At 28.9% G+C, this 25,766-nt stretch overlaps 10 protein-coding genes across 10 annotated transcripts; 9 read left to right on the top strand and 1 right to left on the bottom strand. All coding sequences in view use genetic code 12, as the record gives it.

The window, feature by feature from the left end:
- Positions 1 to 197: 197 nt before the first annotated feature.
- RRP6 (exosome nuclease subunit) lies at positions 198 to 2,534 on the top strand (the record flags this gene model as incomplete). The annotated part of the gene is made up of 1 exon (XM_051760888.1): positions 198 to 2,534. The coding sequence occupies one exon, from the start codon at positions 198 to 200 to the stop codon at positions 2,532 to 2,534; it is 2,337 nt and encodes a 778-aa protein (XP_051616545.1).
- A 257-nt stretch (positions 2,535 to 2,791) lies between these two features.
- PSF2 (DNA replication protein) lies at positions 2,792 to 3,355 on the top strand (the record flags this gene model as incomplete). The annotated part of the gene is made up of 2 exons (XM_051760887.1): positions 2,792 to 2,815; positions 2,876 to 3,355. The coding sequence occupies 2 exons, from the start codon at positions 2,792 to 2,794 to the stop codon at positions 3,353 to 3,355; spliced, it is 504 nt and encodes a 167-aa protein (XP_051616544.1).
- A 122-nt stretch (positions 3,356 to 3,477) lies between these two features.
- ARG2 (acetyl-CoA:L-glutamate N-acetyltransferase) lies at positions 3,478 to 5,205 on the top strand (the record flags this gene model as incomplete). The annotated part of the gene is made up of 1 exon (XM_051760886.1): positions 3,478 to 5,205. The coding sequence occupies one exon, from the start codon at positions 3,478 to 3,480 to the stop codon at positions 5,203 to 5,205; it is 1,728 nt and encodes a 575-aa protein (XP_051616543.1).
- A 207-nt stretch (positions 5,206 to 5,412) lies between these two features.
- Positions 5,413 to 6,381, top strand: KGF55_000597 (PAQR-type receptor; the record flags this gene model as incomplete). Its single annotated transcript, XM_051760885.1, has 2 exons — positions 5,413 to 5,779; positions 5,975 to 6,381. The coding sequence occupies 2 exons, from the start codon at positions 5,413 to 5,415 to the stop codon at positions 6,379 to 6,381; spliced, it is 774 nt and encodes a 257-aa protein (XP_051616542.1).
- Positions 6,382 to 6,600: 219 nt separating this feature from the next.
- KGF55_000596 (uncharacterized protein) lies at positions 6,601 to 7,425 on the top strand (the record flags this gene model as incomplete). The annotated part of the gene is made up of 1 exon (XM_051760882.1): positions 6,601 to 7,425. One exon carries the CDS (start codon positions 6,601 to 6,603, stop codon positions 7,423 to 7,425), a length of 825 nt encoding a protein of 274 aa, XP_051616541.1.
- Positions 7,426 to 7,550: 125 nt separating this feature from the next.
- Positions 7,551 to 8,654, bottom strand: ARO4 (3-deoxy-7-phosphoheptulonate synthase; the record flags this gene model as incomplete). Its single annotated transcript, XM_051760881.1, has 1 exon — positions 7,551 to 8,654. One exon carries the CDS (start codon positions 8,652 to 8,654, stop codon positions 7,551 to 7,553), a length of 1,104 nt encoding a protein of 367 aa, XP_051616540.1.
- Positions 8,655 to 8,982: 328 nt separating this feature from the next.
- Positions 8,983 to 10,700, top strand: KGF55_000594 (amino acid transporter; the record flags this gene model as incomplete). Its single annotated transcript, XM_051760880.1, has 2 exons — positions 8,983 to 9,011; positions 9,479 to 10,700. The coding sequence occupies 2 exons, from the start codon at positions 8,983 to 8,985 to the stop codon at positions 10,698 to 10,700; spliced, it is 1,251 nt and encodes a 416-aa protein (XP_051616539.1).
- Positions 10,701 to 10,808: 108 nt separating this feature from the next.
- Positions 10,809 to 11,966, top strand: KGF55_000593 (uncharacterized protein; the record flags this gene model as incomplete). The annotated part of the gene is made up of 1 exon (XM_051760879.1): positions 10,809 to 11,966. The coding sequence occupies one exon, from the start codon at positions 10,809 to 10,811 to the stop codon at positions 11,964 to 11,966; it is 1,158 nt and encodes a 385-aa protein (XP_051616538.1).
- A 344-nt stretch (positions 11,967 to 12,310) lies between these two features.
- KGF55_000592 (uncharacterized protein) lies at positions 12,311 to 12,739 on the top strand (the record flags this gene model as incomplete). The annotated part of the gene is made up of 1 exon (XM_051760878.1): positions 12,311 to 12,739. The coding sequence occupies one exon, from the start codon at positions 12,311 to 12,313 to the stop codon at positions 12,737 to 12,739; it is 429 nt and encodes a 142-aa protein (XP_051616537.1).
- Positions 12,740 to 20,318: 7,579 nt separating this feature from the next.
- BRG1 (GATA-type transcription factor BRG1) lies at positions 20,319 to 21,614 on the top strand (the record flags this gene model as incomplete). The annotated part of the gene is made up of 1 exon (XM_051760877.1): positions 20,319 to 21,614. The coding sequence occupies one exon, from the start codon at positions 20,319 to 20,321 to the stop codon at positions 21,612 to 21,614; it is 1,296 nt and encodes a 431-aa protein (XP_051616536.1).
- Positions 21,615 to 25,766: the final 4,152 nt, after the last annotated feature.

The raw sequence follows: 25,766 nt of genomic DNA, 5'->3' as shown, positions 1-25,766 counted from the left end.
GTTGTGGTAATAAAAATAAGATATAGTTAGAAAGAAGGGACTATTACTTATGATATACAAAAGATCAAATGATTAGATGTATGAGATGAGAGATCCTAGTTTTGTGTCACGAATTGATTTAAAATAAAAACCGAATATTGTAATCAAAAATCTTCAGTGTCAAACAACTGCACTTGTTTCAGGTTTTAATAAGAATAATGTCAATAAACGATCTAGATGCACTCAAGAATATATTGTCAAAACTCGTGCCAACAATAAGAGCGGCTTCTGCCTTGGCTGCTCAAGATGTTAATTTTTATAAATCAGTGGATTCAAACTTAGGTGAGGAAATAGATCAAGGAGCTGACAGACTTCTATCCATAAGCAATGATTTGCTAAGAGCAACATCCCTGAATTCTAATGATGTGGAACAGATCAAATTTGGTAAAGAAAATATCACAAGTGAAGCTTCTTGGAAGCCAGTTGGAAATATTATTGATTCGATTTTTGAAAAAATAGATTTTACATTTGATCAATTAAATAAAAGTTTGAACAAAAATCATGAAGAAACAAAACAATATCTAGAGGATGGTGGAAATGACCTGGTATCTAAAGAATTAAACCATATTATATCCAAACCACAACTAAAGTTCAAAGTTCCAGTAGATAACTCCGAAGAAAATCCATTCAAACCTAAACTTTCATCAAAACCTCATGCATTACAATCTTGGGATACTGTGAGTAAAATTGTCAACCCTAAGCCAGTATTTGAAGAATCAATAGAGTTGATTGATCCACCATACTATGCCCACCCTTATGAATACGAAATAGATAATCAACCATATCCGAATGAAGTGTTACAAAAATCAGAACCTATTCCACCAAAAGATTGGTCTTCCACAGAGGCGATTTGGGTTGGAACTATTGAAGAATTAAATAAAATGATTGATGAATTACTACAACTGCAAGCAATAGCTGTTGATCTTGAACATCATGACTATCGATCTTATTACGGTATTGTATGTTTAATGCAAATTTCAAATAGGGAAAAAGATTGGATTATCGACACCATAGCATTGAGAGACGATCTTACTAGATTAAATGAGGTATTTGCTAATCCAGCAATAATAAAAGTCTTTCATGGTGCATTTATGGATATAATATGGCTACAAAGGGATTTAGGATTATACGTTGTCTCATTATTTGATACTTATCATGCATCAAGACAATTAGGGTTTTCTAAATTTTCCTTGCAATACTTATTAGACACATTTGCACATTTTAGAACATCTAAAAAGTATCAATTAGCGGATTGGAGAATACGACCTTTACCAAAGGCAATGATGGCATATGCTAGATCCGACACTCATTTTTTGTTATACATATTTGATCAACTTCGTAATAAATTAATAGATGCCGATAAGTTAAAGCAAGTGTTATATGATTCAAGACAGGTTGCTAAGAGAAGATTCGAGTACACGAAATTTAGACCATTTTCAAATAAATTTACAAATAATGTTTCATGTCCAATAATGGCATCAAATCCAAAAGAACCCTGGGGTTCAATCATGTATCAATATAATGTACCATTTTTCAAAAAGCCGATAGTTGAGGTATTGTACAACTGGAGGGATGTAGTTGCGAGGCAAAAAGACGAATCCGTACGATTTATTATGCCAAATCAACTTTTGGTAACTTTAGCTACAATCGAAGGACCTGTTGATGTGAACAAGATTTTGAATGCGCCTGCTTACGTTTCTGAAGCAGTTAGATTAAATGCTAAAGAAATTGCAAAATTAATAAATCAAACTTTAAAAGAAAGTGAACAAAACGATTGGGCAATAGTGGATAAATATAACAATCAAGTATCTGATCAAACCAAGACTCACTTAATTGATATTGACTTGGTGAACGATGCGTTTGAGTACTTATTGAATGATGCGAATACTTCAATAGGCGACAAGACTTTAATGAAAGTAAATTCAGCTATATTACAACATGGCACATTACAACCTCAAGTCTGGACTTATGAATATAATGGAGACCATGTGAAACAACATGACTTTGGTAGTGTTAGTCAAGAGCGTTCGGTCAAAGCTTGGGAAAAACTTTGCTCATTGAGGCAAACCACAATCATACCTGAGGAAGTACTAGATTTGGAAGTGGATACGGAAGATCAAGAAATTGAACCTGAAGTGGACGCAGCTAGTCTAGCTCAAATAGAGGAAGACAAAATAAAACCTAAGACTGGCCAACAAGTTTTATTCAGCAAAGACAGGGACATTAATCCTGACGAATTAATAACGCTTCGAAAAAATAACAAGAACAGGCACAAGAAGGAGTTGGAAACAGGAGATGAATCTACTATTGACTATGCCAATGCGGATAAGATTTTGATTGAACCATCTAGAAAGCAAGATAAAAAGAAAAAGAGATCGTTCGATCCTAATGCTAAAGAAGGAGATGGTCCAAGAGCAGCAAAGAGAAAGAAGAATAATACAGCTGGTAGAACTTCTACTTTTAAATTAAAATATGGTAAAGGAAGTAAAAGATAAATTTAATTTAATAAATCTACTTTTTATGAATCTCTCGTAAGTAGTATTAAGTCTTAGTGGACTAATGGTTGCAAAATAATTTTTTTCTTCAAACATGCGTTTGTATACGGACGCGTTTTTTTTTTTTCGAGATTTATAGACAAGTTTTATCCAGATTCAAAATGGTATTGCCCACTAACTTGCAAGGCAACCTAACGCCTACGGAGATTAGTTTTCTAGCTGAAAATGAGTTAATCACTATTCTACCGAGATATTCCATGAAAAAAATTGACTTGATAGGTGTATGTTTTGATTGAACAAAGACATTATGGCTGATTTATGTACTAACTATATTTTAATAGACAAGAATACCGAACCTACGAGCTATGAGAAGAGAAAAAGTTCCACTATGGGTCGCTTTAATTTTAAAAAATCAAGATAAATGTAATATAGTACCTCCAAAATGGTTAAATGTGATATATTTGAAAGAAAAATATGAAGAAGAAATAAAGAAACCAACACAATTTAGTGATATACCATGGAACTGGTTAGAAATGTCTAAAATTTTATTAAGCAAAGCCCCAGATGATTTGCAAGATTCGAGTCACGATATACGATCAATATTACAAGATTTGAGAGAAGTAAGATTAATCAAATCTAGAAAAGGTTTGAAAGAATTAAATGAATCAAATATACAATTGAGTGGTTTATCTTTGATGGAAATTAATGAGATAAGACCATTTGTATTACCCGTGATGAACAAACTAAGGCAACTACATGATACAGTCTTAAAACATAAGGAAAGCGGTAATATAGAGGAAAATTCCGATGATGAAGATTAAAGTAAACTTTTATTTCGTAGTTAAAATTATATTCTGTATCTAGGTACCAATAAAAAGATTAATACCGCGCTAAAATTCTCTTAAAATTTAGATCGAATCAATCTATGGGTTAAATCTATTCTATGAGCAAAATACAACCATTGAACAGACAATTCATTTCAAATATAGATACTCATAAAGCTATAACAGATGCTAAAAGAAATCTAATTCTATCAATTTTGAAATCGACAACGACGAAGAGAGAAGCTAGAAATTATTTGACCAAATATCAAAATCAGTTTGATTTTGCAAACATAAAGTTCACTAAAACTAAGAATGATGATCCTTTGAGTCAAAGAGACAATCAAAGGGAACTATTTATTAATAGGTTTTTGAATCAAAAAAATCCATTCACTAATATTTATAATGAAGATGAAACAAAGTTAACTAAAATACCTTTGAGATTAGCTATATTTAAAATAAAATTTCCTAGTATTACTACGACGCAATGGAAAGGAATAGCTGAGACTTTTAAACGACTAATTACACTAGGGATTTCACCGATAATATTATTAGATTATGATCATTTACCAGAGGACTCATTCCGACAAAATGAATTGTACATGATTGATCAAGCCAGTAAGATGTTGAACATTTTGGGAAAACCAGAAGAACAAGGTGATTTGAAAGCTACTATTTTAAGAAGTTTGTTTACTACTACTCAAGGCAATCCTACCATAAATAGTTTGGAACTGATTTTGATTCCATTGTATCAAGGTGTCATACCAATAATCCAACCAATTGTTTATAACACAGGCAGTACCAAACAAGAATTTTTGAGGTGTGACAAGTTATTATATTCATTATGTGAAGCACTAATTGAACAAAGGACAACAAATTTACTTTCGATAGAGAAAATAGTATTGATAGATCCAATAGGAGGTATACCTTCAATTGAAAGAAATCAGACGAGTCATGTGTTTATAAATTTATCACAAGAATATTCAGAAATTTTATCAGAACTATATATTGGCCACATTGGTCCAAAAGATCGGGATTTGCATGTTGAGAATTTAAATAGTATGAATTCAATTTTGACTTTTATAATGGAGAAGTCGGGTAACGATGAAACAACAGGTATAATAACAACTCCAGAAATATTGTCCATAAATAATGATCAATTAAATCCAATTATATATAATGTACTCACAGACAGGTCAATAATATCTTCGTCTTTACCCAGTGCAAATAAACGAACGCCTAAAGTCTCAACCACTATCATAAAAAAAGGTGTTAATGTTCAAGTGTTCAATCATAGTGATTTTAATAAAGAATTTTCAATGGACTATTTATTTGAAAATGGTTTGGTTGAAAAGGAAAAATTGGTCAGTCTTTTGAATGATTCTTTTGGTAAAACATTACAAGTTGATGATTATTTCAAAAGAATAAATAAAAATTTGGCGACTTTTATATTAGTAGGTGACTATGACGGGGCAGCAATTTTGACTTGGGAGGAGAGTGAGGGAGATAAGATTGCCTATTTGGACAAATTTGCTATAGCTAAAAGAAATCAAGGATTACCTGGATTAGCCGATATTATTTTTAAAATCATTCTACAATCTCATCCTACAGAATTGATATGGAGATCGAGAAAAAATAACCCAGTAAACAAATGGTATTTTGAAAGATGTTGTGGTTGTATGAGCTCTCCGGAATCACAATGGAAAATCTTTTATACCGGCGATATATTTGATAAAAGAATTGATAGATTCAAAAGATCTGAACCTTTGGAAAAAGGATTAGTAAATATTGGTGAAAAATTAAAAAAGTATTCAGCAATTTGTGAAAGCATAGTTCCCTCTTTCAAATAGATTATAGAGATTTCATAAATGCATCAGCTCTTTTCATACATACTCTTTACAAATTTCGGATCTAAAATCAGATCTCCATTACCAAAAAACGTTACACAAAATTATTAATTTATGAATCTTACGACCCCAACATTTTTATAATCAATTTATTGTTAAATGATTTACAAAAATGGAGAAACTACTTCTCTTTCATCTTTTTAGGTCTTCATGTCGGGATCAAATATTAGACAGAGGAAAGAGAAGGATACTTCAAAATCAAACATTCAATCTTCAAATTCAAAAAACCCTTTAGTTAGGAGATTAGCATATTATCATGAATTAGATGAATGGCAGCAAGATAATCATTATATAAAATCTGGTTATGTTAAAGGTACATCTTCATATTTGGAAAGTTTTAAATCTTTAGGTTATTTACATAATGAAACAGTTAATATTTATTCACATCTTATACCTTCGAGTATATCATTTTGGATCATTTTATATTATATAAATTTTCAATTGACTCAATATGAAAATTATCTTGGAATTTGGGAAAAATTGAATTTCTTACAATTCGGATTAGCATGTACGTTTTGTATGTTTATGTCTTCAGTATTTCATTGTTTGAAATCTCATTCGCATAAAGTAAGTAAATTCGGGAATCAGTTGGATTACTTTGGAATCGTTATATTAATTACTTGTTCCCTTATTTCAATCATTTTATTTGCATACTATGATTTGCCTATTCAAAAATGGTTTTTTGTTGGATTAACATTGTTTTTTGGAACAGTTTGTACAATATTCACATTACATCCTGAATTTTCAAAAAATTATTATAGACCATATAGATCAACAATGTTTATACTATTTGGACTTTCAGGAGTTTTACCCGTAGCAACGGGAGTTTATGAGTTTGGATTTGAAACAACAAAGCAAAGATGTGGTATCATCTGGTTAATTTTAGAAGGATTTTTTTATATTTTAGGAGCTGTGTTATATGCCATTAGATTTCCAGAAAGAACTACACATGTTGAAGAAGACGAACAACTGTTATTAGATAACCCAGTGGCTGGTAAATTTGATATTTTCGGCCATTCTCATCAAATTTTCCACATTTTTGTTGTGATAGCTGCTTTCTGTCATTGGAAAGCTTTGGTTCAATGTTATCATTATTTGCATCAAAATATTTTACAGTAGATTAGTTGAATTTAGAATGGACCGACAAATAGACAATAGATTTGTTTAGCTACTTTTGTATTATCGATCTCTCTCAAGAATCTACTTTGCCTGTTCTTTTACTATCGAAATTCCATTTCTCGTATAAATGAATTTTAAAAAAATCCAAAATCAACGCACAAAAGCTTGTGCGATTTAGTTTTGCAACAGGACTAGACTTGTTGGCTCATTTTAGAATTTATGACTATCAATTCACATGACAGAAATATATCTAATTCAAAGACGCCGAACCATTTGATTCTAGTCCCATGTCATGGGATATATAAACGTGGAGATCCAAAACAAAGAAATTCATGGCATTTAGCTAATTTTCAAATTCAAGGCAATGATCATTTATGTTTCATTGAACATATAGAGAGAGCACATGCTGAACTTGAGAAAAATCCTAATGCTTATTTGATATTCAGTGGTGGAGAAACCAAGATTGAGGCAGGTCCAATTTCTGAAGCTTTCTCCTATTTTAAATTATATCAAGAATTATATAATGAGAAGGTCGATTACTTAAAATGTACAACTGAAAATTATGCAACTGACTCATTTGAAAATGTCATCTATCTGTTTTGTAGATTTTATGAAGTACATGGTGTTTATCCCGAAATGGTTACAATTGTTGGATTTGAATTCAAAAGAGACAGATTCTTGAAACTTCATTTACATCAAGCATTAGGATATTCAGTAAGTGCTGTAATCTATATCGGAAATTCTCCAAAGCTAATCGATTCGTCCAAAGAAGAAGAAGAAAAGTATTTTAAGGATTTGAGGAATGCTGAATACAACAACGCTTATGAACTTTTTAAAAGTGACTGGTACGGAATTGGTCATAAGTTATCTAAGAAAAAAATATCTCGAAATCCATTCCGTCGTCATCATGGGTATGAACAAGTAAATCATAAATTGGTCAATCTTTTAAGAGCAATGAATCAAAGCTCGACAAGTTTGGTAGTGGAGGAGCAAAACTTTAGAATCAGAAAGACAATACCATCTTGGAATGAAATAAATGATTAAAATATGCCAATTATAATATGTGATTAACAGTGCTGGAGAGTTTATTAGTATAATAGGTAGGTTTACGAGATAATTATTAACATGAAATATCTAATAAATTATTTTATATACACCTTTTAAATACCCTATTTTTTGTTTTTTAAACTTCTTCTAGTTTGTACAGCTTTACTTAATTTTCTCAACATATCGACTGTAGTATCCCACCCAACACAACCATCAGTAATTGAAACACCATATTGTAAAACTTCTTTACTTGCACCAGCTGGTGGCATTTTTTGTTTACCTTCATTCAAATGACTTTCAATCATAACACCAATTAAAGCATCTTCACCTTGACTTATTTGTTCAGCAACTGAATCTAAAACTTTTGGTTGATTTCTGAAATCTTTTTGTGCATTATCATGTGAACAATCAACCATTAATTTAATACTTGGATCTGTTGATTTACTTATGGCTTCTTTTGCTGCTTTAACTGATTCGGCGTCATAGTTTGTGATTTTTTTACCACCTCTTAATATTATAAAACATGTATCGTTACCTAAAGTAGTAGTAATGGCTGCCATACCATTCTTTGTAACTCCCATAAAATGATGACCTTTTGAAGAAGCTTGTACAGCATCTAATGCAACTGCTAAACCACCATCTGTACCATTCTTGAATCCAATTGGGAAGCTTAAACCAGAAGCTAGTTCTCTATGTAATTGAGATTCAGTTGTTCTAGCACCAATTGCACCAAAACTTAAGAAATCTGAAAAATATTGTGGTGAAATTGTATCCAACATTTCTGAACCAATTGGTAATCCTGCTTCTTTAGTTAAATCAGCATATAATTGACGAGAAATTCTTAATCCTCTATTTATATCAAATGAATTATCTACATCTGGATCATTAATTAAACCTTTCCATCCAACTGTAGTTCTTGGTTTTTCCAAATAAGCTCTCATTATTATACATAAATCTCCTTTTAATTCTTCATTTAATTCTTTTAATCTATGAGCATATTCTAATGCAGCTTTTGTATCATGAATAGAACATGGTCCAACTATAACTAGACATCTATCATCATTACCTTTTAATATTTGTGATGCTTCAAAACGTCCCCTTATTACCACATCCAAAGATTGTGAAGTAGCCTTTATTTCGTGTTGTAATAAATTTGGTGGGACTAATGGATCATATCCACAAATTCTTGTGTCATCATATTCAGTTGGAACTGGTGTGTTACTCATAATGGTTTTTTCTGTATGCTATGTAAATTAAATGATTTTCCTCGATAAATAAAGGACAATATGAGAATGAAAAAGTTTGGTTTTGTTAGTTAATAAACTCTTGAGAAAGGTTGGTGCTGTATGAATATAACAAATCCTATATTATATATATTTATTCAATTTAAAGAGAAAGTGAAAAATTTAGTTAGTCATTATAACTCCGGAAAAATTATTTTATTGTTACTCATACCGTAAAATTCTGGTAGCGGATGTTGAAAAAAAAATTTATACACATAAAAAGAAAGAAATCATACAAAAAAGAAAAGATACTCTTGGTTTCAGCATTAGTATGACGTTTCATATTTCATCTCCTGTTAAGTATGAAAGTTAACGAACTTGTGTAGTAAAAAAGATAGTGCAAAAGGAATGCAACTTTTGAGTTGCATTTGGTGAGCGCAGGAGGTGGTAACTATAGTCTGAAGTATAATTTGAAAGGATTTTGATTTGGGAATAACGAACACGAGGTTTGCATTGATTGCATGAATTTTAATTAGCCTTGTATAGGGTTATTGGTTGTTACTTAATATTGTAAAGATCTCTTACTTAAAAAACTTAATTAGCCCATGTGGTAGTTTTCAAACCTAGCTCTTCTCTAGACTTCCTATTTGGGTAATCTGTAGCTAAAATCATTTGTTAGTAGACCCAATATCTTATCTTCTTCTAATATGCACAACAAAGTAATTTAACAATCAAGAATTGAGTTTTGAAATTTCAAACTTTAAGTGTCACAAGATCTTTTCAAGTAATGTCAATAATTCAATTCAAATGTATATAACAGACGCTAGAAAAATCTTCATATCCTTCTTTGTATTTGGAACTTTAAATAATATTCTTTATGTTATAATATTATCTGCAGCTATTGATTTAGTTGGTTCTTCAACTCCAAAAGCTACTGTTTTATTAGCAGATGTTTTACCATCATTTTTATTTAAATTCATATCACCATTTGTTATTCATTTAATATCATATCAAAATAGATTATATTCTTTAGTCGGTTTATCCACTTTGGGAATGTTATTAATATCATTGACTACAACAAATATGATTGGATTAAAGATTTTTGGAATAATGTTGGCTTCATTATCATCTGGTATGGGAGAAGTTAGCTTTTTACAATTGACTCATTACTATAGTAGTAATGAGAATTCCATTAGTGGTTGGAGTAGTGGGACTGGAGCTGCTGGACTTTTAGGAAGTTTTTTGTTCATGATAACCACAAATTTAATTGGGATTCCAGTTTGGATAGTATTATTAACATTCGCAATTATGCCACTGGGTTTTTTAGTAGTATATTATTACTTATTGCCCAAGCCATCACATGAATATCATGAAATCAATGATGATAGTTTGATGGTGGAAGCTGAGGAAGTTAATGATGAAACTGAAGGAATATATGAAAACAAACTAAACGTTAATAATTTGAGTCAACATTTCAATCATACATTTAACAAAATAAAACCGTTGATTATTCCATTCATGCTACCTTTGACAACTGTTTACATTTCAGAGTATGTAATAAATCAAGGTATATCACCAACTTTATTATTTCCATTAGATGAATTACCTCATTGGTTGTTTTCAAGTTACAGAGATATTTACGTCGTGTATGGTTTCTTATATCAATTGGGAGTTTTCATTTCTAGATCATCAATATCCTTTGGTTTAAGGATTAGAAAATTATATCTATTATCAATATTACAATTTTTGAATGTCGTAATTACCGTTTTTCAATCAGTATATGATATACCATTCACTAAAATTTGGTTGTTATTAATTTTAATATTTTATGAAGGCTTATTAGGTGGATTCTCATACGTAAACACTTTTATGTCAGTGAGTGAAGAAGTACCGAAAAGTAATAGAGAATTCAGTATGGGCTCGGTAAGTATAAGTGATGGATTAGGGATAGTTTTGGCTGGATGTATCAACTGGTGGTTAGAACCTAAATTATGTGGGTTACAAGTTGATAGAGGTAGAGACTGGTGTCTCAAAGGTGGATCTGTATAATTAAGATTTTACATTGAACGTATTAATTTAATAATGTTTTTAGATTTTGTGCCATAAATTGGTTTCATATTTTCTTCCGATTTTGTAGTGATCTAAGCTTTAACGTCCATGTTGGCACTAAGAAGACTAGCACAGCTCAAATCTTCATCATTATCATGGAGTAGGTCAATTCATGCGAGCCTATCATTGAGATCAGATTTTGCGTTTGTTTTCGATATAGACGGTGTTTTAATTCGTGGTAAAAAACCAATACCTCAAGCCAAACCGGCTTTGGAATTATTAAATAAACACAAAATACCTTATATTCTAATGACAAATGGAGGAGGAGTTTCTGAAGCTGAGAAAGCAAAGGAAGTAAGTTCTATAACTGGTGGTCCTTATATTTCACCATTACAAGTTGTTCAAAGTCATACACCAATGAAATCATTAATTCATGATCCAAATTATAGTAGAGTTTTAGTTGTTGGGGGAGATAAAGATAATGCAAGAAAAGTTGCTGAAAGTTATGGATTCAAAGATGTTGTTCTACCTATTGATATAGTTAGAAGTGATAAGTCGATTTCCCCACATTCTATGTACAAAAAGGAAGATCTTGAAAAATATTCCAAAAAAATTGATCTTTCTAAACCAATTGATGCAATATTGGTATTCAATGATCCTAGAGATTTATCGACTGATATGCAAATTGTTCAAGATTTGTTAAATTCAAAGAATGGTTTAATAGGGACTAAGAGAGATTTCAAGACATGGAAAGATCATACCTCACCATCAATTCCAATAATTTTCAGTAATAATGACTATGTATATGCAAATGATCATCCATTACCTAGATTTGGTCAAGGAGCATTTAGAATGATTACCGAAAAGTTATACAACACTACAAATAAATTGAAACCGGACCAAAATTTAGATTCATTAATACTTGGTAAACCATTCAAACTTCAATATGATTTCGCTCACCATATTTTAATAGATTGGAATAAAAAACTAGAATCAAATGAAGTTAATGATGATATACAAAAATTACCAAAATTAGGTGAAATTCCTGAAACAACTCCATTTAAAAAAATTTATATGGTTGGTGATAATCCAGAATCAGATATAAAAGGAGCAAATGATCATGGTTGGGAATCAATATTGTTGAGAACTGGTGTTTTTCAAGATGAAGATTATGATTCAATTATTGCAAAACCTACAGTTGGTGTTTTTGATAATGTTGAAGACGCAGTCAAATATGTTTTGAACAAGAATGGGATTAAAATTTGAGTTTCTCTAGAAAACAGATGTGATTGTTGAACGGGGAGTATAGATAGATAACTATAGAAAAATTTATAGCATAGGTATAATAGAGTAAACAATTTCTTACATAATTATAGAGTCCGGCTCCAGCAGAATTATAGGTCGGTTCAAGTCGGTCGCGGTAGCGCATGTTTCATTCATAAAATCTTCAAAGCAACTATAATACTCAATTGCAACTGCTTGACACCTTTAAATACCTTTCATTCTTTTTATTATTGTCATTAAATACGGTGAAAATAATCATTAATTACCTATCACTTTTATTAATTGTATTTTGGTCAATTCTCCAATTCAAAAAAGAAAAAATTATCATGAGTTCTTGGGATCAAGCAACAATTAATTTAAATACTAGAAGCAAAGGATGTTACCTTGTTACAGAAGAAATCATCAGTAAATTACCTCAAATAAAAAATTATGAAATAGGATCTTTAAATTTATTTTTAAAACATACATCAGCAGGTATTACATTAAATGAAAATTTCGATGATGATGTTCAAACAGATATGGAATCTATTTTAGATAGAATAGTACCACAAAGGAAAGATTATTTACATTCTTCAGAAGGTGATTATGATATGCCTTCTCATGCTTTTAGTTCAATTATTGGAGTTAGTTTGAATATACCAATAACTAATGGAAGATTAGCTTTAGGTACTTGGCAAGGGATTTGGTTAGTTGAAGGTAGAATAGAAAAGCATAATAGAAAAATTGTTGCAACAATAAATGGACAAAAGAAATGAAAAAGTATGATATAGTCAAGTCCACTAATTTGTGGAAAATGTCTTTGTATAAATGATTAATGAAATATTTATTATTTGATAATGCCAATTGAATTTAACTTTTCGAATCTTTTACTTCTGTTGAATTTCCACATATAAATAACATTCGAAATATTCCAACTAGTAACGCTGGATATACTTTCGGTGGTTTATGATTATATTCAAAAAAGTTGGAGTTGCTAGTGATCTCAGGTAAATTGTGAAAGTACAGGGACATGAAACAAAAGAGTATCTGGTAGTACAAAAGTGTAGGAAATTTTTAATTAATTATAAGATCAACAAATAGTGCAAAACAATCTTTTTAGTTGATATTTAGCTCCAAAGTCCCATACAAATCCTATTCATAATCATGTAAATTATAGCCTGGGTTTATTTGTTTGATACTTTAATTAAACTAAATATTTTGAAAGGTTTGGATCAGAAGTGGGCCAAAACTGGATCAGAACTGGAATCCCAAATTTCATCCATCAAAAAAGTTGCTGCCAAATTCACAAGAGTTACCAAGCATTTCAGGTTGGCAAGAAAAAAGGCAACATGCTTCCTCAATTGTAACAATCAGCAATTTGGATGCTTAAATTTATAGGAACGCTGAAATAATTGAAGAAGTGATTCTTCACAGATATGAGGCAGATAGGGATATGAGGCAAGAAGAATAGAATTATATACAATGCTTGTACCCTTTAACTTGCAAAAACAACGATACCTCTGATGCATGAGTGGTTGTATAAAAGCTAAATTTGATTCAACTACTCATCTACTGTTTCTTCTTCTTCTTCTTCTTCTTATTCTTCCTCTTCTTCATCATATTTGATTGCAAGTGAAATAATTGTAGAAACCAAATTTTGAAAAATTGAAAAATCTTCATCAGTCTGTCAAATAAGATAGTGTAAAACACGATCAAACATGAATGGTTTCAAGAATCGCTGAAATACAGCAATCCGAACTTACAACCGCTTATTCTTCATTATCAGCAATTCATAGAAGATTTGGCAAAGATGACAAATCTTAATCGAACAAGTAAACTGCTAAAGGTTAGAATTTTATAATGTGATTTGATGGGATAGTCATGGAACTAGTGTAGCCTTCGTATGCTCATTCATTTGTATAGAGGTTTCAAAATGAAGCAAAAAAATGTCCAAAATTTTGCAACCATCATCCTGTATAAAATAAGTTGCGTTAACGCAGATATGGACTGTGAATTTAATACTGGCAAACGTTTTAGATTTAATGATGATGGTGGTATTAAAAAAAACTAATATTACAAATAAATGTTTAGTATCGATCCATGACATGGGTTAGAGCACTTAAATGTATATTTCTAATTTTACCTCTATGAGTTTATAAGATGAGTGAATAAATCGCATGTTCAAAATTGTTGCAAAAATTATAAAAAAAGACAAAATTAATCAAGTTTTAGGGAAATCACTAACTACGCAAGTCTGAAGAAGACATTACTACAGGCATTTGAAAACTTTCAAAAAAATTTATTTCGAGTTCAATACTCTAGTATTGCTAAAGTTATCTTTCTTATCTTGCAAGAAAAATTTAAAATCTAAAAACATCCGAACTAATCAATTTAGTTATCAAAAGCGCCAAAAAGCGCAATAAACCGTTATCAATCAAATTTTTTTGGCTGAAATACATATTGAATTAGACGTGTCTATATTGGCCTATTTAGTTCAAATCCACAGTTTCGGAACTATCATCATAGTTTCTTCAAGACGTATACGTCATAATTTTATGATTTGAAACACAAGGTCGTAGAGAATCGGTCTTTTATAGATAATTTGGAATTTGAAATTTGGTCCTACAAAATCAACGTCGATAGAGCCATAGAATTAGGATTAAGAACTAAAGCTATTGGCTTTCCATAAATAGAATGCACGACATAAATATATGATACGAAAAACGCTTTTTTAAAGCAAAATCCATGTTTATTAAATTATTATCGAATTTTGTCTATGCCTGTGAAAAGGTGAGGCATAGACGAATCCTTATTTTGCACCACATATTTGTAAGCGGATAAGCACAAAATTAATGGTAGGGAAAGAATCATGCATTCGAATTATTCCTGTATAACTTGAATGCAATGAAGTAGACGATTTGGTGGGGGAAATGTTTAACGAACGCAAAAATCAACTTTTATACAGTCAGTTTTATATAAAACAATAGAATGGTTTGTATACTTTAACTATTTCATTTGATATATAACTAAGATAACGTAATACTTATATACCAAACAATAGAATTAAACTATTAAACTATCCCTAATCTACTATTTGTTTATAATTCATGCATGATAGTATATCTTAACGTCTTTTTATTTTATTCGATTCTTTAGATTAATTCATATCGATATAACTATAAAGATAATCTTGCGGTAATATTTTAAAGTTAGAACAATAGATAAAATATTTGGTTAATGGAGTTAAACTATGAGAGATTTAAATTTTATTTGCTTTCTTTTCCCATGGAGAAATGAGAAAGTTATTGAGTAATACCATGAACAATAGAAAGATAGAGGATTTGCTTCTTTCTATTTTTTCAACTCATTTCATGTTTGTATTTTTTGTAACTACGTGAAATGTTTTTTTATTCTGATTTACGTGTTCGAGTTTGAAATAATACTTCTTATGGAATTTGGAAAGATCTGCCCTAGCCAAAAATAGATCAAGAACGATTCATGAGTTGATTCATTTACCAAGTATTAAAAATTGTGTACAGTCTTTTAATGGTTAGAACCCCTTGAATAAAAATTGTGTCAAAAAGGAGTAACTAGATTCATCAGAATAATAATATGAAAAAGAATCTATAAAAATAAAAAGATCAACTTGAAATAACCGTTATGACAAAAAAGAAAAGTTTATGTAATACCAACCCCGGTTAATGAATTATCCTTCTGTGTTTAAAATAAAACAGACATTAAAAAATTTGAGATTAAGTTTCAGATTGTTGTTAATCACAACCAATCGATAACAGCCAATCAACCACTAAAAAAATTAATTAGATTCTTCGATCTTAGCTAGTAAATGCATCAACTCTTATTCTGGTGAAGCGCAAAACACGATTCAAACAATAGAATTAAAATTAACTCAATCTATGTGATATCCTGAAATTTGACTAATTAGTCAAAATAAAAAAGTGTCTGCATAATGTGTAAGGTTTACTAAAATTCAAGAGATTTCCTAAATATCAATATGAAATCTAATTTACTTTTGCATGTTTTTAGCAAATTTAACTCATTCTGGGTTTTGAAATTTCAGATCTTTTTAAAATCCTGGTGGAATGTCAATCATAATGGTTATATCTTTTTCCTTTTAAGGGGGGAAGATTGATGAATCGAAATGCATGGGGTCATACTTTTCTTGAGTGACTTCTTTAAATTTCATTCCATTTGCCCTTCTTGTTAGTCTAGTTCTAAATTTTAAGATATTGTAAGTTGTTATATTGTAAGTTGTTACTACTATTTTTTAATTCAGCCCTTTGATATTAATTAGTCAATGACAGAAATAAATTAAAAATGCGGTACGAGATTTTTCTATTGTTTATAATAACTTTTAGTGTGTGATTAACATGTTTAAACTTTTTACTTGAGTCTAATCTAATCTAATGAGATAGAAAAATTAACTTTTAGATTAGCTGATCTAATTTAAAGGGTCAAGCTTATCAAATGATATACTATTTAAACATATACGTCATAACGTTTTTGATTGGTATTGTTCTATAAAACCAAATTTTAAAATGCTAAATCTTTAATTTAGATTCCATCAATCATATTTAGTTTCAAAGTGAGGCTTAATTATGAAATAAACTAATCTTTTCAAAAAATTAAAATTCGATACGATCGACATATTGTGTTTAAGATATAACTCGGAGCGAGATTTAGAATTTGATTAAATACTTGCAATTCTTATTTTTTTATGTAGAATTGACGAGTTTCAAATACCGAAATAATTCATTTTACTGATCTATTACTAAAATAATGTGCAATCAATATAGTCACTTCTAATTTTGCTTTAAGAAGAAACGCAAATTAAAATCATTTTGGACAAATCAACGAATCACATTTTAGAAGAGATGGAGTTAGGGGGGTCAAGGGAGCAGCAAAAGTTCTGATCTAAATTTGGATTTTAGTATTCAATCAGATTTTTAGTCAGATGTTTCATTATTCTAATTTTCTTATAGTGAGATCATAACCTAAAACCTAATACCCCCACAAACCAATCCTCTTTAAATAAAATCTTCCATAGTTAGCTTTTGAGTTTGAACATGATTTAACCCCATTTTTTGCTTTTGATGTAGATTCTTTTTTGAAACTGATAAGAGTTTAATTGTACGTATGGAGGAGGAACTTTAATTGTAAGAAAATTCAAGCTTTTAATTATAATTCTCTAATTATATACATGAACTAAGAATGTTATATTACTCAAAGTGGGACCTACTTGAACATATAGAATTATTATTCAGCAGTATCACTGAGAAAGCTTAATTGTGAGTCTTGACCATGGTATAGTCGTTCAAAAAACCATAAAGTTCTTAGAACACAATTTTATTATTTTTTGGACTATATCAGAATATTATTTATCACCAACATCAAGAAAATCCTGTTGCAAGATAATAAAATACACACAAAATAAGCTTAACTTCATCAATCTGAGTTAAATTTAGCCTTTGATTTAATCACATGTGATTTCAATTGAGATTGAACTTAAGCTTAATTCAATAAACTATTTCTCAACTAGGTCATACAAGATATATTGGAACGGGAATTAAGGATAATATTGATAATAAGCTTAAAGTATAAGATTTTAGTGTATTTCTTATGATTAATTGGATTTGTGATTGAGGTAAGTTTTACGCCAAAACTTTCTTTAATACTTTCTTTCCATAATTCTTTATTCTTTCTCTGTATTAGTATCTGCAAGTTTCGCAATTAACGCAAATAATGCATATGATATGAAATCATTTGTTCTTTCATTCTTCAACAACTTTACCTTCCTTTATGAAAATTCAAATTCGGTATTTGAAATTACCAATACTTAGTAACTTGAAAGCCTCTATTTCATTCAGTGGTAATAGTCAATAAAATTACAAAATTTCTTTTTTATTTTTTCCCTCTTTATTTTTTGACATTTGAAACACTCACTTAACATAAAACAATTGGTTCTATGTAAGTATAAATGAGAAAACGCTAACAATTTCCCAATATTGTCTCTATGAACTTTTTACTTTAAACGAGATACATCGGATACTTACCCAACCTTATCGAAAATTATGTGGAGTCTTAAATAATGTTAATTATAATCACATCATTTCTTCGAGAATTCTATTGTCTATATCCTATCACATATTTCTAAAATATTGCGTTTTCAATTTTTAAAACGGTTCTAAGCATCTTTTTCGAAATTTCAAGTTTTGACTATCAATATTGATAACCTTTCCAAATGTATAATCAGGGCCGGTATATATCGTTATCAATCGGTTGCTACAGTAAAAACTATTTTGTAGATCATTTGGTTATCTATTATTATTTCACGCTAATCAAAAAAACGAGTGAATAAAAACATTCTAAATAGGAATGAATTGTTTTTGTTTTAATCGTCGATCCAAATTTTTAAGATTTTTTGAATTAATTTTCCCATTTCGTATGAGCATAAATTTTAAATAACTTCATCTGATTATTATCACAATTTTGGTATTAACCTAAACAGATCAGATTTAATTCAAATTTTAACTTCTGAACTTTAACTTGAATGTTTAAAGGCGGTGGAGTTCAGATGTTACTTTCCATCTTGAGTTCAAATAGAAATTCTAATTTTAATTCTGAATGGATGAGGAAATATGATAGAGATATCATAAGTTATTATTATCACGTTCATACAATAATTAAATAATATTTTATTTTATACCTTTATGGAACAAAAGAAGAAATCATTATTATTTAGAAATCATATTTCCATAAAAAGGGTATGATATTTTAAAGCTATACGTCTACATTAACACAATCGTGTTTATTAATGTATTAAGTTTTACTTCTCTATCAGACCCGAGATTATCAACGATATTTGAGTAAATTAAACAACCATAATAAAGAAGTAGTAAATCTTAATATTGATAACGGGTCGATAATTAAAAAATTAAAAGTCTATTGTTCAATAATAAGTTTTTAGGGATCTAAAAACTGTTATATTGTTTTAAAAAGTTTCATAACTTTTTTTGGCATGATGAAATTGAAACACAATCAATCAATTGATTAACCTAATCTAATTTTTGCGCGTTAGTTTTCTTTTTTTTTTTGGTTTTGTCATTTTATTTGATTGATAACGAATACTTCAGCCATGTTATTGCTCAATTACAACTCCTTATCAATATTGTTTCAACTAATTTGCTCGTGTTAAGCTTGGTAAAACCAGGTCGTGCTTCTTTTTGACATTTGAAGAACAAATTGAGTGAATTAAAGTGAATGAATGATCAAATAAATTTTATTAATTTTACCTTTGTGATTATTATTTACTTTTGTTGCAAAAATTTACCTGCTTTCTTTAGGTTTTGGTCATAGTATTAGGTACCTACATTTTGAATTAAATCATCAACGTAATACTTTAAAACTTTAAAAGTAATAGAGAGTTTTTTGTTATTATTTCCATTAAATCCAAAAACTTTAATTGAGATATTGTTCGTTTAAGGAAAAGATTTAATTTGTAACAACTTAACTTAAATTTTATGGAAATAAGCTTACTTTATTCATGAATTTTCTACGATTCTAAATTTGAACATGGACCTATTGCTTTTTCTTCAATGGAAGTTTATCTAAACAATAAGAAAAAAAAGAAATAATGCAAGAAGTTTCCACAACTTCTTGTTGGATCTTGGTTCACTGAAATTTTCTATTTCTATTTCTATTTCTATTTTCTATTTTTAAAATCTGTTATGTAACACACATATTTTGGTTATAATATTCATTCGGGGAGATTAAATTTATATTTCCAGTTAAATCAAAAAAATAATTGTCTGTCTTATTTTTTTTTTTTTTTTCTTTCTTTTTGAATTATTTTATTAAGTAGATTCACTTATATAGTTTAAACACACATTACACAAAAAGTATAGACTGAGATATGAAATCTAAGCTTTAATACAACATACATACATTACACAAAATGTAAATGTTAAAATTTATCACATTATACATATCCAGAATATAACACAAACTTAAAATATTAATTATGTCAAATTTTTAAATATTCATTATCTATCCACACACACACACACTTATTGTTTAAAAGATACTTGTAACTACTAACAATATGAATATTTGTATAAATATTTAGATATATCCTCTCAAATTCTTATAAAGTTGTTCCAATTTTTTGACTTTTTTATTTCATTTAAAACTTATCATTAACATCATTAACATTTCACATTTTTATAATACACGTACCTTTCAACTACTTGTATCAAAATACAATACAAATACAAGTGTGATTAATTTCACATTGACAAATTTTATCAAAAAACTAATAAAAGAATAGATACAACGAAAATGTCAGTATCTACAACATCATCAAATTCAACTGATTTACCAATAAGGTTACCATCAATTAATGAGTTGACAAGAAACAATAATCAAAGATCATCATCAATATCAGCTATTACAAATTCAATAAAAAGTACCAATACATCACCAATTTCAACTTCTTTCACAAATCAAATATCTCAAACTTCGCCAAGAGTTTCTTCTTCAGTTGGTTACAACAATAGTAATACTAATACTTCATTACCAAGTATAATACAACAAAAAGAAATTTCAAATAATAATGATACCAATAGTAATAGTATTCAAAATAATTTCAAAATACCTTTAATAACTTCAACTACACCTACATCAAATTATACGTTTGCAAACAATTCAACAAATTCAAGTATTAATAACTTTAATAAGTTACCATCACCTGCATTACCTTATAATAATAATCAAGATTCAAAACAAATATTACCACCTCAATTACCTTCAATTTCTCATCAAGTTAATAGATTAAATGGTTCAATTCCAAGTCCAAGTCAATTAGCTAATCAACATAGAGGTTCTTATTCATCATCATCTTCTTCTTCATCAGCTAGTCCAATCTTTCAAATTCAACAACAACAACAACAACACCAACAACAATCTCCAATATCGTATCCTCACAATCATCAACAAACAAATATAAGAGCTCCAATTTCATTACCACCTTACCCTTCTCAATCTAATCCTCACCAAATACAACAACAACAACCACAAAACATACTACCTCCTCCACCAACAACTGCAGGATCACATCAATTAAAAAATTCATTTCCAGAAATAAATTATAGACCAATGAATAAATGTCATAGATGTGGAACAACAGAAACTCCAGAATGGAGAAGAGGTCCTAAGGGGGTACGAACTTTATGTAATGCTTGTGGTTTATATCATGCTAAATTAGTTAAAAGAAAAGGTGCTTTATTAGCTGCTGAAGAAGTTTTAAATAATAAGGTAACAAAAGGTAAAAATGGTAGAAGAATAAGTGTTAAAAAACATAATAATAATTTAAATAATGGGAATCATGGGGTTGATCGTATTGGTATGAATGTTTATGGAATACTTCCTCAACAACATCAAAATCAACATCAACATCATCATCAATTTCAACCTCAACAACAACAACATCCAAACTATAATCCAATCCCACAACCTCCACAACAACAACAATCAAATTATAATCCAATTAAATTTTCATTACCTCCACCAATCCCTTATAATCATAATACATCACATCCTCATATCATACCTACATTTCCTTTAATTCGTCATTAATATAAAAATAAAAACAATTGCTAAATATATTTTACTAGTTAATATTAAAAAAAAAAAAAATCAATATATTTTATTCAATTCTGTATACATTAGTTAAACATATAGTATATAATGTTATATAAATTAAAATTAATAAAAAATTATGAAACTACAAATATCTTTAAACATCTCTGTTGCAGACTTGGGTTAGAACAAACCAATCTAATGATTTAGCTTACCCATGTAATAGAATTCTTTATTATCAAACTCACCAAAAATAATAATTTATGCAATTGGAGTAAAATAGGTCAAGATAACTAAAATTTTTGATACATTTTTTAATTGATCAGAACAATTAGATAGATTTATGGTTTGATATCTTTTATTAATTTTCGTACTTTTTGCGAAATATAATTTTTAGTAACGACACTCTTGAAATAAAAATCATAGACTCTAAAATAGTTTTTCGTCATCAAGATAAGAAGATATATTCAATGATGACCTAATTTTCTGTTGTTCAGCTTGTACTTCATACTTTCTTTTTCCAATCAAGTGATGTAACATAAAGAAATTAAAATATAAAGACCCTTTTTTGTCCATTCCAATTTCGTTCGCCTCGGTTAGATCGATTTGCACAAAAGAACAAAATATTATTATAAAATAAAATATTATTATTTTATCTTTAAATTATTCAATAGGTTTCATGTAACATTGAGATGGTTAGAGTCGGCAATTATGAGTTAAGACTGTCACATGGTGCATGGCCATTTGATTTTGTAGATTAAATAAATTGAGCGAATGCGAAATTTTTAATGGAATTTTATTTCTATTTTGAGTCTCTTTGATTTGAATGGCTCAAAAATAATTCTGTAAATTGATTGTTATACATATTACGATTATAGATCTCAGTGTAATATTTACGAAACTTCACACGTTAACTACATCTTGTCTCTTGTTTAGTGTCCAATACTAAATCATTTTCTTTGAAATGGAATGGCAACATTTAAGTTTAGTAGTTAATTCATTTTACTTACTCACCCAAGTTCATACTTGGTTTTTTGAAATTCCTTATTGAATTAAGTATAAATGTATCATTTGCGCTTTCTTTTATTAAACAGCTAAACATATTACACAAAAGCACTTTTAGTGCTACAAATTATTTGCTTTTTCTTTAGATCTCATTTCTGAAATCTCGGAACGAAAGATTTAATTTTTTGGTCCTTCCACAAATATCAGACATATCTTACTTTGAAAAGTGATACTGCTATGCATTAACTCTTTTTCATTCGTTGACCATGTCTAGAATTAAAGAATTAGATGAAGAAGTTGTCATCCTCCTATTCATGATTATAATATCTACAATTTTCATTCTCTTACATTTTGTGTTGTAGATAAACTTTAATTTCAAAAAGAGGAAACTTTGATAAAAAGGCGGTATAATGAATTTATAATATTTTTTTTTTTCATTTAATTTTTAGTTTTCAAATAACTAAATTAATTTAGATCTCATCGATCCGACTTTAACAAACTTATATTTAGAATTCATGAGCAAAGAATTACAATAGGCCACAATGACAAGAACTCCATTATTGTTGGACGAAAGATTATTGAATATTTTGAAATTAGTCAAATATTAAGTAAATCTTATCTTATGACATAGACAAGCTTTATCTTTCGAGTTTTTATTTGCATCAATCTTACATAAATTAATAAAATCTTTTGGTTGTATCAAAGGGTTTCAAGATTGATACCAAGAATTATGTAATAGGTTAGTTATTATTGGAGAAAGAAAGAAAGAAACGATTAATCTTCTTATTATTATTTCATGTAACATTGACTAAAATTTATGATACTAACTGAAAATTGAGATCTTAAGTTGAGAGAAATTTCTTGAGACTTAGATTAATTCATTTTTAAGTGACATTACATGCATTGATTAAAATTTGGCTTATACTTTTTTCAATCGATTAGATTTGTTGTTCATTACTCTTAGAACATTCTATAATTAAACTCATTAATATATAATATTTTAGTCGAGAATTTACACTTTTACATTGGTGATCTGTAAATTTGAATATGTGAAAATAAGAATTGACCGAGATTCCTGTTATATAGAGATCAAACTACGAGAAAGTCAGAGTAATTCATTTGCATTAGGACCTGAAATTTCTCATCATGAACAATAAGATCATAAAAACATCTCTTCATGTAGTTTCAGATCTTACTAACTTGATGAAAGACGATAAATATAAATACGAAATTTAAATGAGATGAAAAAAAACAGAAAAAGGGATCTTATTGTTATCGTAATGAAAAATTAATGTTTCATAAAAATCATGCCACTTTTTACTTGGAATTGTATTTTATTTAGCTTAAACAATAATCCATTCTCAATTTATTCTTGGTAGTAGATCTACGCCTTTATCACAAATTGAGATTGAAAATTAAACTGCCCTCTTTAAATAAATAATAAAGATAAAGTTTAAAAAGTATCTAAATTGTAAATTTAACAGGTCCCACATGCTAGGGTACCAGTGTAATAAAATTAATCATCGGATATATGAAAAATGAACTAAAATTAATGTGAAAGATCAGATCAAGAGAAGAAAAAAGTTTAAATTTCTTCAAACTTGTCATTCAAAAAATTCAATTCATTATTACATTCATTTTAAACTTTGCTTAGGCAGGCCCAAACGTATAAAAAAGTATAAGCATGTTAATTTTCGTTTCAAAACGTTTTACTAAATAAGGAATTAAGGAAATGTGCCACAGTTATCGAACAAAATAATTTTTGCATAATTGGAGCAGCAGGGACGATAACGAAAAAGCTTGTTTTTTTCTGCTGTGTTACAATCACTCAACATTTATGAAAATTTCATGCTCTTGTATGACCAAGCAAAGATGGTAAAATTTCTCGATAAATTATTCTTTGAAACAAATTCAAAACTATAAAAAAGTTTTTCACCATATGTTGAATGAGAATCAAAATCAAGAAAAGCGTAATTTACCTAATAGATCCATTAGAAACATAAATGATGGTTTAAGAATAAAATTTATAAAAAGATACTAATTAATCATTGATTTCGTTAACAGAATTTTAGATCTGATCTGATCTAAGGTAAGATTCAGATCTATAAAAAAAGGATCTCACGTAAAATTAAGACCAGGGCTCACTTCACGAGAATTTTTTTTTTTAATTTTTTTTTTATTGAATATTCTGAATTAATATTCAAACCTAAAAATTGATTGGATATTTTAAGGTAGGTGCATTCTATTGCTAAAACAATAAGTAAATCTCCACTCTGATTTTCTCAGTATTGGATATACTCTTTTCCGATTTGATGAAACAAGCTTTTTTTTTAATTCAATTGAAAAATTCATTGCATTGATAGTTAAATTTGCTGAAAAATGCTTATGCAAAAAAGTTTGAAAATGAAAATCTCAATCGACGATCTTTCAGGTGTTTGAATTAATTAAATAATAATTCGTTTAGGCTAATGAATTTAATTTTCTTAAAAAATTTTACCTGGCAAAACCTAGGACTTACAAATTTCCGGTAGATCAAAAATAATTTCAAAATTCTATTAGGAGAATAAAGAAACAACATCAGTTTGAAGGTGTTTAGAACAGACGAAGCTAAGTTTTTTTAAACTAAGACAGCTGTTCAACAAAGTAGGAATTCAGTTCAATTGCTTTCAAATAAAAGGTTTGAAAGTTTATTGAGTCTTTCAATCAGATTGAGAAAAAAAAAGGGTTTTATACCTCATGCATCGGCATCTTTAAAAATTGTCCATATTTTATACTTCCAATTTCTGCATTCTTGTACGTAGCAAAGTGGTTTAATGAAGATTAACCTTTTTACTGAACAGAGCTTACATTTAGGCTTTGTAGATTAAATAAATGAATAAACAAATTTAGATGAATGTGAAGAGTATAGGTGAATTTATCAAAATTAATCTGAAACTTTTAAGTTGAATCGTAGATCTAGAATAATTTTAGTAATGATACTTATATTAATTTAAAAAAAAAGTATATGGATAAATCATTAACCGGTCGTCATTTAATAAAACTTAAAATAGGTGAATGAAAAATTTACCAAGAATTATCTTTGAAAACCTTAATTCTAATTTACAATAAATCAACCAATTCAAATATTAATTTAATTTTGCTGTT

This window comes from Candida pseudojiufengensis (assembly GCF_024610245.1).
Source record: "Candida pseudojiufengensis strain CBS 10847 chromosome Unknown scaffold3, whole genome shotgun sequence".
NCBI lineage: Eukaryota > Fungi > Ascomycota > Pichiomycetes > Serinales > Debaryomycetaceae > Lodderomyces > Lodderomyces pseudojiufengensis.
Note: the sequence above shows the minus strand (reverse complement) of the source record. Positions and strands in the feature narration are given on the sequence as shown.